The sequence below is a fragment of the Meleagris gallopavo genome, chromosome 20 (genome assembly GCF_905368555.1).
Source record: "Meleagris gallopavo chromosome 20, MGAL_WU_HG_1.1, whole genome shotgun sequence".
Lineage (NCBI taxonomy): Eukaryota > Metazoa > Chordata > Aves > Galliformes > Phasianidae > Meleagris > Meleagris gallopavo.
Window position 1 is genome coordinate 4,736,216 of NC_139423.1, and position 12,078 is coordinate 4,748,293.

The following is a 12,078-nucleotide window of genomic DNA, read 5'->3' on the forward strand; positions in this document are numbered from 1 at the left end:
TGCTATTTCCAGAGTTGTCCACTCTTCAAATGTTAGCAGGTCATCTTCCTTCAGCAGTTTGATTTCCTCCTGTGGGTCCAGCAGCAGGGACAGAGAGCAGTGCAGTTCAAGTCATGCATGTTTTCCTTCACAGTGGATGTCCATCTTGTTTCAGACTCAGGAGAGTAAGAGAGGCAAAGGTAAAACTGGGTTTCCCTCCCGTGGATATGCTATAAGCATGTGATAGTTAATTCTGTCACTTTGGTCTACCTGGTAACATTCATTCTTGCAACAGAACATGGTTTGATCTGGCGAGTGGGATAGCAAAGCTTTTGATTAGACCTTAAGTCTCACCTCTGTAACAACTAGCATTAAAAAGTGATCATGCTTTTATTCCAATACCCATTTAGCTATCTATCTTAGATGTGTATATATGTACAGTAAACTAGACCTAGGTTTTTCAAAGTGCAGATACACAGAAACTTTTGAAGCTGAACTTGGAGAGATTCCTCCAAAGTTTCTCAGCAGAGATGCTGAATTAGGTGAAAATAGGTTTGAACTTTCCAAATTCCCATGCTGCTAGATAGCAAAATTGGAGCTCTTCCTACACTGAAGGAACTGTAGTTTTGATTCACTTGGGTGCAGACTTGGGAATGCACTTTGAGAAGGTGGTCTCAGCCAGGTGCCCAGGAACACAAGTGCATTCTTAATGTTTTCTGTGAAGCTTTCAAGATCCAAGTGTGGTAAAGGGCATCACAGGGATCGAGACACTGCTTGACACTGCTGATGCTGATCATTGGCACTGCTCCTGTGTGGCCCTGTGAGCACATCCAAACAGAACCCAGTCGCCTAATCTGGGTGGTAGAATTTTTTCTTTCTAATCTTATTTTCTCACATCCACAGCTTTTGATAACCAAATAAATATTTATTCACTATTTTTGCAACAGTTTACTAGAAAAGCATCAAACAAATCCAGGTATAAACGTACACGTAACATTAAAGTGCGTTAACAGGAAACAAATCATCTTGTTGCACAAAACCAAAGTGTACTCCTGTAATCCCAAAGAGACCTGCAGTAGACAGACAGAGGGACGTGCACAAATCAGTACTTACCATTGTCACATGTAATGTTTGCATGCTCCTGCAAATCCCACTTGGGGCTTCCTACCAAATTTAAGCTTTTCTTGGGAGAGAACAAAGGTGCATACGTGAGTGCATTGGGAACTATTACTGTGAAATGTGGTTGGGTTAGAGGATGATTTTACATCACCTAACACCTGTTTTGCTGGGTTTAAATATTAACAATCTGTTCAGTCCTTCATATCATCTCAATTCATAGAACGCTCAAAGGCCCAAACAACTTTAGAATGATGCTAGCCCGTATGCTAAGAGATTCTTCATCAGTTCTGGAGAAATAATTGCAAAGCAATCTGTCAGTTGCTTTTTATTACTATACATGGATATATTGCACCTGGGTTTCTGACTGCAGTTACGTATGCTCCAGCAGTGTGTGATGGAGAGCAAATGACAGCGTTGCCTTTGAGACACGTGGTTATTCCAACGTGTAGCTACCTGTCTTCCACCCAAGTCACAGAATGTTAGGGAGGTGAAGGCTGAACAAAGGAGGGTTCATGCACATCTTGTCGTGCAGCACTACTGCACCCAAACTGTTCTCTCTTCAGCCATTCTTGGACTGGCCACCTATTTCTTGCAAATACAGGAGCACAAAGGGCTGTTAGGAATTCAGGGATTTCCATCTCAGCAGTGCTGAGGTTAAAGCAATACTGCACCAAAAGACCTGAAAGAGTTTGAAGGCAATTCCTTGTGAGTTTGCAATAAGCAGAGTGAGGTTCATAAAAAGCAGGCTGATCTTGCTAAAGGGTTCAGATGTAATCCTTCCCTTCTAGTATGCAGTAGATGTTAGTCGGGTGGTTTTGGGGGCTTTTTTTTTTTACATCTTGGATTAGGAGGAGCTGAATGCGAAGGCCTATTTTGCTATGGCTGTAGAAGCAGTTGGGCAGAAGCCCCAGCACAGCTTAACACTGAGATGTGGTTGTCCAGGCAGAGCAGCTGGCACAGATGGAGGTTTCCTTCAAAGGAATTCAAGGCAGTGGAGAGAAAAGGAAAGAGGACTGCACTATATCCAATATAAAAAATAAACATTTTATTGAGTGCAGCATCCATTTCTGCTTAAAATTGCTACCAAAAAATAAAATGGTGTTCCTAAGATTTAAATTTGTCCTAACAATGCAAAACCATTGTGAAGGAGTTAGCAGAGTGGAAGCTGGTTTCCAAAGTAATCCCATGGGTTGTGGTTTTGGCCCTTCCTTGGTTGTACTGTATCTGCTAAAATGATCACATGTGGGACGCCTAATTCTTTTGTATACTGCCTTAGACTCCCCACTGAGAAGAAAATAGGAAATAGAAAATTGCAATTAAGCCTATTTTGGAGATTGTTACTGCACTCATAAATCCCACAGGGCTTTTTATACACGTATCTGAAAACTGGGTTGAAATAGCATCATTTTATAGAAAATATTACATATTTTCAATGTGTTTGTGGGGAAAAAACATAGTATAGACAACATGCTCTATTTTTTTATACATGTAATAGAGAATGCCTTCCTTTTACCTTCCTTTCCTATTTGAAGTCCTCACAGTGAATCTTTTTCCTTCCTGCATTTCTCCAGCTGTGCTGCCCCTGTCTTGTCAGGTCTATTTACTTCCCCTTCCCTCATCTGATGTCAAGCAGGATGTAAGGACTACACAGAGCCTTAGTGTAGCTAACAGGTAGCAGAGCAGGCCCAGCTCTTGATGAGCTCTCATTTAGTGCCATCAAAAATGTGATCAGCAGTTCCATCATCTTAAGCAACCACAATGGCCCTCTGGACCTCTATAGATTAATAAAGCAGAGGGAAGTGGGGTAAATTAAACATTAAAGGAAGAAATCCAAGTTTTTCTTGTGTTGCTAATGTTGCACATTAAAGATGTAACAGTAACATGTTTCAAAGTAGTCCCAACCTTCCCCCTAAGTTACCCAATGGCCACGTGTCTGATAGATGTAATCTGGACAATTAGCATTTATGTACAAAACAGATACACTTTCAGAAGATTCTACTAGCCTCCTGTCCATCTTCTGGACGATACCTGTAATATTTTTCAGTGTTGCAGAGAAGCTGAACTGAGAGCAGTGTATATGAATGGAGATGAACTTTGTTTATTGTCTGTCGGGATTGAATCTACTCATTTTATTTTCCTTTTAGCATTCCCTAGGATCAGGGCTTCTGTGATCAGCTGAGGACAGTGCCTGCAATGTGCCTTTCTGTGTACAGTGTTTCCAGATGACAATTACAAAGACTACAGCTTTAGACAAAACTCATAGAAATACATTTGCATAAACCAAAGTAACAGGTATTATCAAAATTATACTAGGGCTGAGCCAATTAATCTGAAAGTCTAAAAAAAGTAAGAAATTCAAAGACCTAATGGAGACCTTTATGTTCCTGAGATTTTTGTCCATCTCAAACTCTTTCCCCTTCCCAAAAAGCACAGAAAGGGAAATTACATTGAGCCACACAACACAGCAATTTCACCCGTATTATCTGAAAACATACACATAATATATCCTTCCTCAATCTCTGCCAAGTGAGCAGTTTCTGGTGATGCATGGCAAAACTCTACTTGTGTTCAGAAAAGCTTTTTTGTTTACATAAAAAGTATAACCACAACGTTTCACCTTTCAATGATAAAGCTAATTTTCTGATAAAAGGTTGTCTAGTAAATCAGCTTCCAGAGAGACCTGATGAGCTGACCGGCCTCCAGTTAATAAAGCAGACGGCCCAGCCCTAAGCTAGTTCTATTTCTAAAATAAATAGTGTTGAAATTCTGTTTGACCCTCTTCTGAACGCTGTGTGGGTTTTGTGCTGTGCTCACACACAGGTTTCTGGGTTAGTTACGACCTCGCCGTTTTTTTCGGGCTCATCTTTTAGGAACTGCTCCACCTCAATAGAGTCCACCTTGGCATCCTCAGGAGTTTTGTCTTCAGATTTGTTTAATTCCTCTCTCTCTGCTGCTGCTTCTTTTGTGTGTGGTTCTTCTGGCTTTTTCTTAATGCAGAAGAAATTTCCCAAGGCCAGTACCAGCGCTGAAGTGGTAACTTCAATTCCAGCAATAATAAAGACAAACATGTACCTCCGTGTTAGATCCAAGAGCTTTCCTGAAAAAGACAATACTGCAGGTAAATAACTTTACAACGAAGTATTTCTGTTATTTCACTTCAGCTTAGCATTGACTGAAAGTACTTCACATCCTAGAACATGTCCTCCCCTGCACACATTGACAGGAGCTCAACTGAAATAAAAGCAATGCAGCTTTCAGATGCAAGAGATGAGGCAACTGCTGTCTACTTCAGATCAAACTGTGAACCAGTAGGGTTGTTTGTTGGGATTTGGGTTTTTTTTGTGCAGCCTGTTAAATTTATGCACTTTGTTAATGAACTTGCCATTACAAATTCAGGAATCTGAATATTTTGCAGTGTTGCCATACTTTAGGGTTGCAAGACATGTGCAGCACAATCAGTCTGCCTTCCCTGGAACAATCCTGATGCTTTAGAGCCCTTCTTGTCATGTTTGTTGTGTTTTTTTCCTCCTCTTCCAAATTTTTCTTTCATCCTTCAAACCTACCACAAGTACAGAGAGTCTGTCCTACTACCTTCCAAATAAAACTGATGGGATTCATTCTGAATTCCAACTCCAGTGAGGTTTGAATTTGATCACATTTACTGTGTGTGAAACTCATTCAATGCATTGAACAGGAGATGCACTTCAGGCTTTCATTGCAAAAAGAGCAGCACCTCCAAATGGCAGCTCAACCAGTCCTTGGAAACAGATGCAAGAAGGACAAAATATCCTTCCCTGTTCTGGGCTATTTCTGATTCTACTGCACAAAGTCATGTAAGATGTGCAACACAAGGACAGCATGCACACTGTGAGTGACTCGTGTTGTCTTTTTCTGCCTGCAATGTCAGTGGTGTTGAATTCTCAACTAAGTGGAATACTGACCTGCTGACGGTGGACCGATGAGAACTGCCATCGCTTCTGCCAGGAGCACCAAGCCAATAGCACTGGAAAACTTCTGAGTGCCAACAATAGCCATGAGAACTTCAAACTGAAGAGCACCTACCATTCCGTAAGAAATGCCAAAGAAAATGCAGAAGACCACCAGGCCACCGTAATCAACAGACATGGAGCCCATGAGATCTGTAAAGCCATTAAAAATCATAGCAAAACTGAAGAGGTAGACACAACGTGGTCTAACCCACTTGAGACCAGCTACCATTCCACAAATTGGACGAGCAAAGATATCAATAAATCCCAGAATCGTCAGAAGAAAAGCTGCTTTGGTGTCCTGATACCCTAAATCCTTGGCATAACTCACAACAAAAACTGGGGGAACAAAGAGGCCGAGCACCATGATAGATGCTGCTAGCGTGTAGATCACAAAACCACCATCTTTAAACACGCTGAAATCCAGGAGTTTTTTCTTTGCTTTCTTCTCAGCAGGTTCTTTGGTAGCTTCAGATTTTTTGGGTGGCTCCAGAGGTCTCATTAGTGCTCCGCATACACAACAGTTGAGCAGCATCCCACCCAGTATGAGGAATCCTCCTCTCCAACCATACTCGTGTTGCAGTATCTGCCCCAGTGGTGAAAGGGCACAAAGGAACACTGGGCTCCCAGCAGCAGACAGCCCGTTGGCCAAGGGTCGGCGTTTGTCAAAGTAACGGTTTAACATGATGAGCGAAGGCTGAAAGTTGAGTGCCAGACCCAAACCTGTAACAGAAGGGACAAGAAGTTAATGCAGCCCTCCAATAGTGCTCGTAAAAAAAAAAAAATCAATTGCATTTTTTGTGATTGATGACTTAAGATTGGTTTTACTGCAAATGGACAAAGGAGTTCCATGGTAACAGCTGTAAGAGAACCCCACTTCTGTATTATTCTTATTCTTCACTGATAACAGCAGTAGCTGTTAAACATACCAGAAAAAGATGCCATTCGTAATAAATAAATAGGTGAATAAATACATAAAATCATTCTAATTTTATCTGCTGTCTTACTAAAAGCCTGTTTGGATGATCCTGATCATTTAGATATGTTGCTAGCATGAAACATCAGCCTACTACCAGGACACGGGTCGAGCCCATTCCAGCCACAAGTGCTGCTTACCAGTGATCACCCCTGCGGTGAGATAGATCTGAACGATGCTGGTGCAGAAGGAGGCTATCACCATCCCCATGGAGGCAAAAAGGCCACCTACCAACATGACCGGGCGACAGCCGAAGCGATTGACGCACACGCTACAGAGCGGACCTGGGCAAGGAGAGCAAGTCACAGTTACAAAGCTAAACCAGTTTTTACCAATGGTTTCATGTCATTTCACACTTCTTTCCAGTTCACATTTCTTTCCATACCCTGCCTATATCAAGCCAATCTCAGAGGGTGTTCTTTCCTCTGCAGTCACATATTCCGTTCCTTTGTACTGCTGTGCAATTTTTCATCATCTTTAGCATCTACTGAGTTACAGAGGTTGAATTTTATATGCAAATTGTGTATTTAACTAATTTTTGGATTTACATGCATTAACAACAATTTTTTGAATGCCTTACTTGTACACAAGCAATAATAAGCAACCACGATTCACACTGTAAATGTCAGTATGATTTACAGACAGCACTGTATGATGCACTATCACTTCAAAACCAGGGAACCTACCTGTTCCATACAGCATGGCCAACAGAATGGAGGAAATCCATGCAGTGTCACTGTATCCAACGCCAAATTCCCGGATAAGTTCTTTGAAGAAGACACTGACTGCCTTTGGAAAGGCATAGGAGAATCCTGTGATGATAAAACAGCCAAAAAGGACAGCCCAGCCCCAGCCTCCATCAGGAGCTTTGACACCAGACGGACCATCATCAACTACCACTGCTCCCATGATGCAGCTCACGAGGGTTCCCTAAGAAATAAAAAAAAAATTAGTTGATATATATTGGGACAATTATCTATCCCAAACAGGCGGAACGTGCACTACAGCTGAAGTTACAGACTATTTTAGAAAGAAACAACTAGTTTTTAAGCCTGGGATTTTTGTTACATCAGTAGAGGAAGCTCTTGGACTACTCGGGATATCTGGATGCAAAATCCTGGTACGTGCATCACAAGTCCTGGCCCAAACAAACAGAAAAGCTTAGATGTATAAAATTTGATAATTTAAGTGCAATTGATTAGGATGTTCGTTACTAAAGAATGCTTTGGGAACTGCAGGTCACCAGGAACAATGCCATTTTACAGCTCTGTTTCAGGGCGAGACTGTCCCAGCCTGGTTGGCACAGACTTCTTGTCTAGAAAAGTGAGCACTGAATGTATGATTGTTAATAGGCTTACCCGACTCCAGGTGTCTGGCATCGCAGATGGCCGATGTGCTGACTGCCATAAAAATATAAAAAGATGCCTATCTTTTTAGTTTCTGCACTATCACAAGTTTGGGGCTGGTAAATCAAAGTCTGAAGCACCTCTGACATAGGGACCTGTCCCCATTTCAGAATGGTTCGTTTTTCCTGATGACATCTGTATGATACAAGGCATAAAACGCTCTTGATAGATATTTATTTTTTTAAAGAAGTAAGAATACAGCAAGGAGAAGGTAGACAAAATGTCACGCCTTCATGAGGCCAGCAGCTCTGTAAGCAATCAAGCAGCAGTGAACACAGCAACCTTCAGCCCCAGGAAGCTCCTGCCATCCATTGCTCATGTTCTGCAGGCCAACATAGGATGTAGACAGTCCCCTTCACCGACTGAGTAACAGCAATGTGCTGCACCAAGGGCAGACCGTGCCTGACCCATCTGGTGGCCTTCTGTAGTGGGGTGATGGCATTGGTGGAGAAAGGATGGGCCAGTGCTGTTGTCTACCTGGACTTGTGCCTTTCACATGGTCCTGCACCGCATCCTTACCTCTGAACTGAAGAGATATGGATTTGATGGCTGGAGTGTTTGGTGATAAGGAATCAGTTGGGTGGATACAGCCGGAGGCTGGGATCAGTGGCTCTGTGGGTGGAGGGCAGTGATGAGCAGAGACCCCCAGGGGTCTGTCATGGGATCAGACAACCCAACATCTTTATCACTCAACATCTTTATCATTGACAGTGGGACTGCTGAGTGCACTGAGCTGAGTGGAAGGGATGACAGCATCCGGAGTGACCTGGCTCAAAAATTGGGTCTACGGGAGCCGAGTGAGGTTTAACACAACACAGCACAAAGCGCTGCTTGGGTTGGGGCAATCGCAGATACAAGACGGACTGAAAGAACAGACCGAGAGCAGCGCTGTGAAGGAGGAGGGGTTCTGATGGGTGAGATGCAGGATGCGAGGCAGCAATGTGCGCTGCGGGCTCAAAGCCAGCGGTCCTCGGGCTGCACCAGCAGAGGGGCGGCGGGGCACGAAGGGACCGTCGTGTTTTACTGAGCGCCGCGCGGCCGTGGCACTGCGCAGAGCCGCGCCGTCCGTCCCTGAAGGGGCGGAGCTCGATGATTTCCAAGCTCTCCTTAAACCGGAGCCGTTCCGTGATTCTGCACTCACAAAAAGGAAAGGCTAGTCGAGCCCGGGCAGAGCCCGCTACGTCGGGCGGCCCCGCGTGACCGCACCGCGCTGACGTGCGGCGCTGCCAGTCAGCCCGGCAGGACGCGAGCCGGCGGCCGCCGCACTGAGACGTGAGGGACGTGACCGGGCGGCGCGGGGCGGGGCTGGCGGGGCTCGGCGGAGCGCCGCTCTCTGGGCGGGCCGGCGGTGCCCGCCGCGTTCTGCCCGCCCCGCGCTCCAACACCCCGCGCCCCAGACGGCACCTCGCACATCGCTCATCGCTTTCAACTCACGCCCGATTAACCCTCACGAACGGCCCCGTTGCAAACGCGGCTGAAATTCGCCTCGTACATCTCTGAGAAGGTTCCGTGAGCTGCGTGCAGCGCTGCACGGCAGCGATGGGTTCTGTTCCGGATTCCTCCATCACAAACGGGCCCTTCCTTTGCTAATGGACGTGTTTACACGGCAGCGGAGTTAAATCCGCGTGTTTTCGTGCTGCTGGTATTATCCTCCTGTTGCCATGGAAACCAATACGGGCTCAGTTAGGAGGAATCGCGGGATGGTTGGAGTTGGAAGGGACCCTAAAGGCCATCCCTGCACTGAGCAGGGACACCCACAGCTCCATCAGTGCTCACAGCCCATCCCTTGACCTTGGCTGTCTGCAGGGATGGGGCACCACCGCCTCTCTGGGCAACCTGTGCCACTGCCTCACTGCCCACAGCATTAAAACTTGCCTGTATCCAATCTAAACCTCCACTCCTTCAGTTGGAAACCATTTCCCCCCATCCCATCCCAACAGACCCCGCTAAAGAGTCTGCCCCCTTCATACAGCCCTTTTAGGGACTGGGAATGTTGGAGGCAGCGTTGCTGTTGGGATGTTTGGTGCCGTGGTTTGGTGTACACAGAACGACAGCATCTGTATTATAAATAACTGAAAGTGGAAATGGGGAAAACCTCGTAGTGGTGCTCAGCCACTGCCTTATTGCCACACAGCAGTACTGCAGGGGCAGCGGTGTGGGTGGTAGAGATGTGGGAGTATGAAGGTTGACCTGCATGCCTTGAGAATGCATTTAACAGAGGGATACCCAGATATGAGCATGACCCCGAGCCTTCAGCCAGAGATAAATAACAGCCATCAAAGAGAAAGCAAGAAGTTCCACACTGAGATTCCGTATCAAATGGGAATAGGCAGAATCCCACAACTAAAAGGCAGACAGCCGAGCTGACACTGATCCGTGCCACAAAGACAATAACGATCCTCAATTTAGAGGGGGGATGGATACACAAAAAAGCACAGTGCTCCATACTGTGCACCAATAGGGGTCACAAACCTCTGCCTTTGCCTGCGGCCATTAAAACCAAAGGAGGAACAGCATCCAACCAAAAAAGGAACAGCAGCACTGACAGCAGAGGTGGTGGGAGCCGGGCTGAGTGCTGCATGCAGAGGGGTTGCTGTGCAGAAAGGGAAAGGCCTTCTCCTTCACCTCGTTCTGAGGGTGGAGGAAAGAAAAAGCACCCAAATGGGAGACAGGCAGTGACAGAGCTCCTCAGCAAGGTAACACTGTCACAGACAGCAGTTTAAGGGCTTTTTGTTGAGTAAAGCGCCCGGTTCAAGCTGCACAGAGGGGTTCAAGCTGCCACAGAGGGGTTCAGGCTGCCACAGAGGGGTTCAGGCTGCCACAGAGGGAAGCGAGTGCCTCATTTTGCAATATTTACCCCCGAGGGAGCGGTGCTTTGTTAAATCACAGAGCTCGGCAGTTCCCAAACGTAAAGCAGAAGCTGTGAGAGCAGCACCTGCAGTGGGGGGGGATGTAACTGGAGGGGGATGACAGACACAGAACTACGTGGGTTTCTGAGCACTATGTGTGGTTCCATGGCTGAGTGAAGCCATTCCAGCCACACCTGCCAACCTGAGGCACTGCACAGGAATGCAACAGCTTGGCACAGAGGAGCAGTGCCGTTGTGTGGCACAGGAACAAGCAAACACCGCGCAGACACCTCAGCACTGGTTTGCTTTGACACGAGATGAAATAAGGAAACAATTGGCACAGCGCCTTTGTGAAAGCAGCACCGTGGGCACAGGGCTGAAATGAATGGCTGTGACACGCAGAGAACGCAGGGGTTCCACTTTGGTCCAACGTTGTAACTTCTATTTTTGAAAGTGCACTGAAAGCAGTGGGATAACTCACATAGAACTGGAGTCACACTCAGCACTGCTGCTCGGAAAGGGCACCCGGGGGGATGCTGACAGCCACACACTCACAGCAGTAGGTGTGGTGCAAGGAAAAAAACAACCACGGCTTTCAGAGGAGCACGTTCACTTCTCAGAAAGAGCACTGACTGCTGGTAGGGCGGTGGGTGAGAGCAGAGTGTGTCTGCCCCTGTGCTAATGGAGAAGACCGGGCTGCCACAAACTGTGTTTGTAATAAAGGAAAGTGTTCACCTCGAGATTAAAAGAGCTGCTTCTTTCTCGGTTAGGAGAGAGCTGCAGGAACAGCTCATCGTCCAGCCCGAGGGCGTTGCTTTCACACCAGCCAAGCTCGGGGCACTCACTGGTGATGTGCTCATCGAGGAGAAATAAAGGCACCAAAGCATCACCTGACTATCACAGATAATTTGAAGAGCCCGGCTCTTACGTGTTAATTGTAAAGGCAAACAGCTTCCCCGCAGAGCAGCTGGAGCGGGGAACGCAAGGGACGCGATGCTATGGATAAACCCACAGCGGGAACTGACTGTGTCATCCCGGGCTGTGAGTAACAGCCGTGGGAACACCGAGCGGGGATGGATTGATCAACCCTCAGCGCAGCGATGGATGGACGGCTGTGGATGGACGTGGGGAGACGGAGGGTGGGAGATGGAACGGCCCGAAGGAAGGGCACGCGGCAGCAAACTGTTGGACAGAACAAAGAGAGAATGGAAAGCCCTGCGGGGCCCAGCGGGGAGGAGGGGTCGGGGAACGGGGGAGGTAAACACGGCCACGGTTTTGTGGGGAACAGGAATCTGCAGCAGCCTTCGGGAACGGGTTTTCCATTAACATGGCCGGCACATAAGCGGACGAGGCTCAAGAAACGCGCGCCTGTGGCAGCGCCCGACCGGCAGCCGCAGCATCGCAGCCCGCGGGCATCTCCCGCAGCGCGGCCGGGGCGTTCGGAGCCCCGCGCCCGGAGAAGCCGGGACGGACCGCGCCGCTCCCACCGCCCCACGGCCCCGACCCGACGGATGCGGCGGTACGGAGCTCCGCTCCCGCCCCCCGCCCGCCCCGCTCGAACCCACCGCGCTCCTCCGCGCCGAGCGCTCCTCGGCATCGCGCGGGTCGGCTCCGCCTCGTTACGGTACCTGAGTCACGGCCCGCGCTTCGGCTCGGAGATCCCCGCCGCCCGCTCTCCCCGCGCTCTCTCCGGTCCGACCCGGCGCTGCCCGTCTGCCGAGCGCCTCGGCGCGGCGGGTCGCGTCCGCTCGCCCCTCCCTCCC

General features: G+C 47.7%; 1 protein-coding gene across 1 annotated transcript; it reads right to left on the reverse strand.

Moving 5' to 3' along the window:
- Positions 1-2,121: 2,121 nt before the first annotated feature.
- Positions 2,122-12,078, reverse strand: SLC16A3 (solute carrier family 16 member 3). Its single transcript, XM_085240000.1, has 5 exons — positions 11,944-12,078; positions 6,747-6,990; positions 6,201-6,344; positions 5,040-5,807; positions 2,122-4,195 (listed from the first exon to the last, which is right to left on the reverse strand). Exons 2-5 carry the CDS (start codon positions 6,967-6,969, stop codon positions 3,909-3,911), a joined length of 1,422 nt encoding a protein of 473 aa, XP_085096126.1. The 5' UTR covers positions 6,970-6,990; positions 11,944-12,078; the 3' UTR covers positions 2,122-3,908.

Excerpts from the sequence above, each read along its gene's own strand:
- SLC16A3 (XM_085240000.1), bottom strand. The coding sequence starts at position 6,969 with ATGGGAGCAGTGGTAGTTGATGATGGTCCGTCTGGTGTCAAAGCTCCT. Across the intron at positions 6,345-6,746 it reads GGCCATGCTGTATGGAACAG|GTCCGCTCTGTAGCGTGTGC; the intron begins GTAGGTTCCCTG and ends CTCCTTGCCCAG. Across the intron at positions 4,196-5,039 it reads CATCGGTCCACCGTCAGCAG|GAAAGCTCTTGGATCTAACA; the intron begins GTCAGTATTCCA and ends TGTCTTTTTCAG.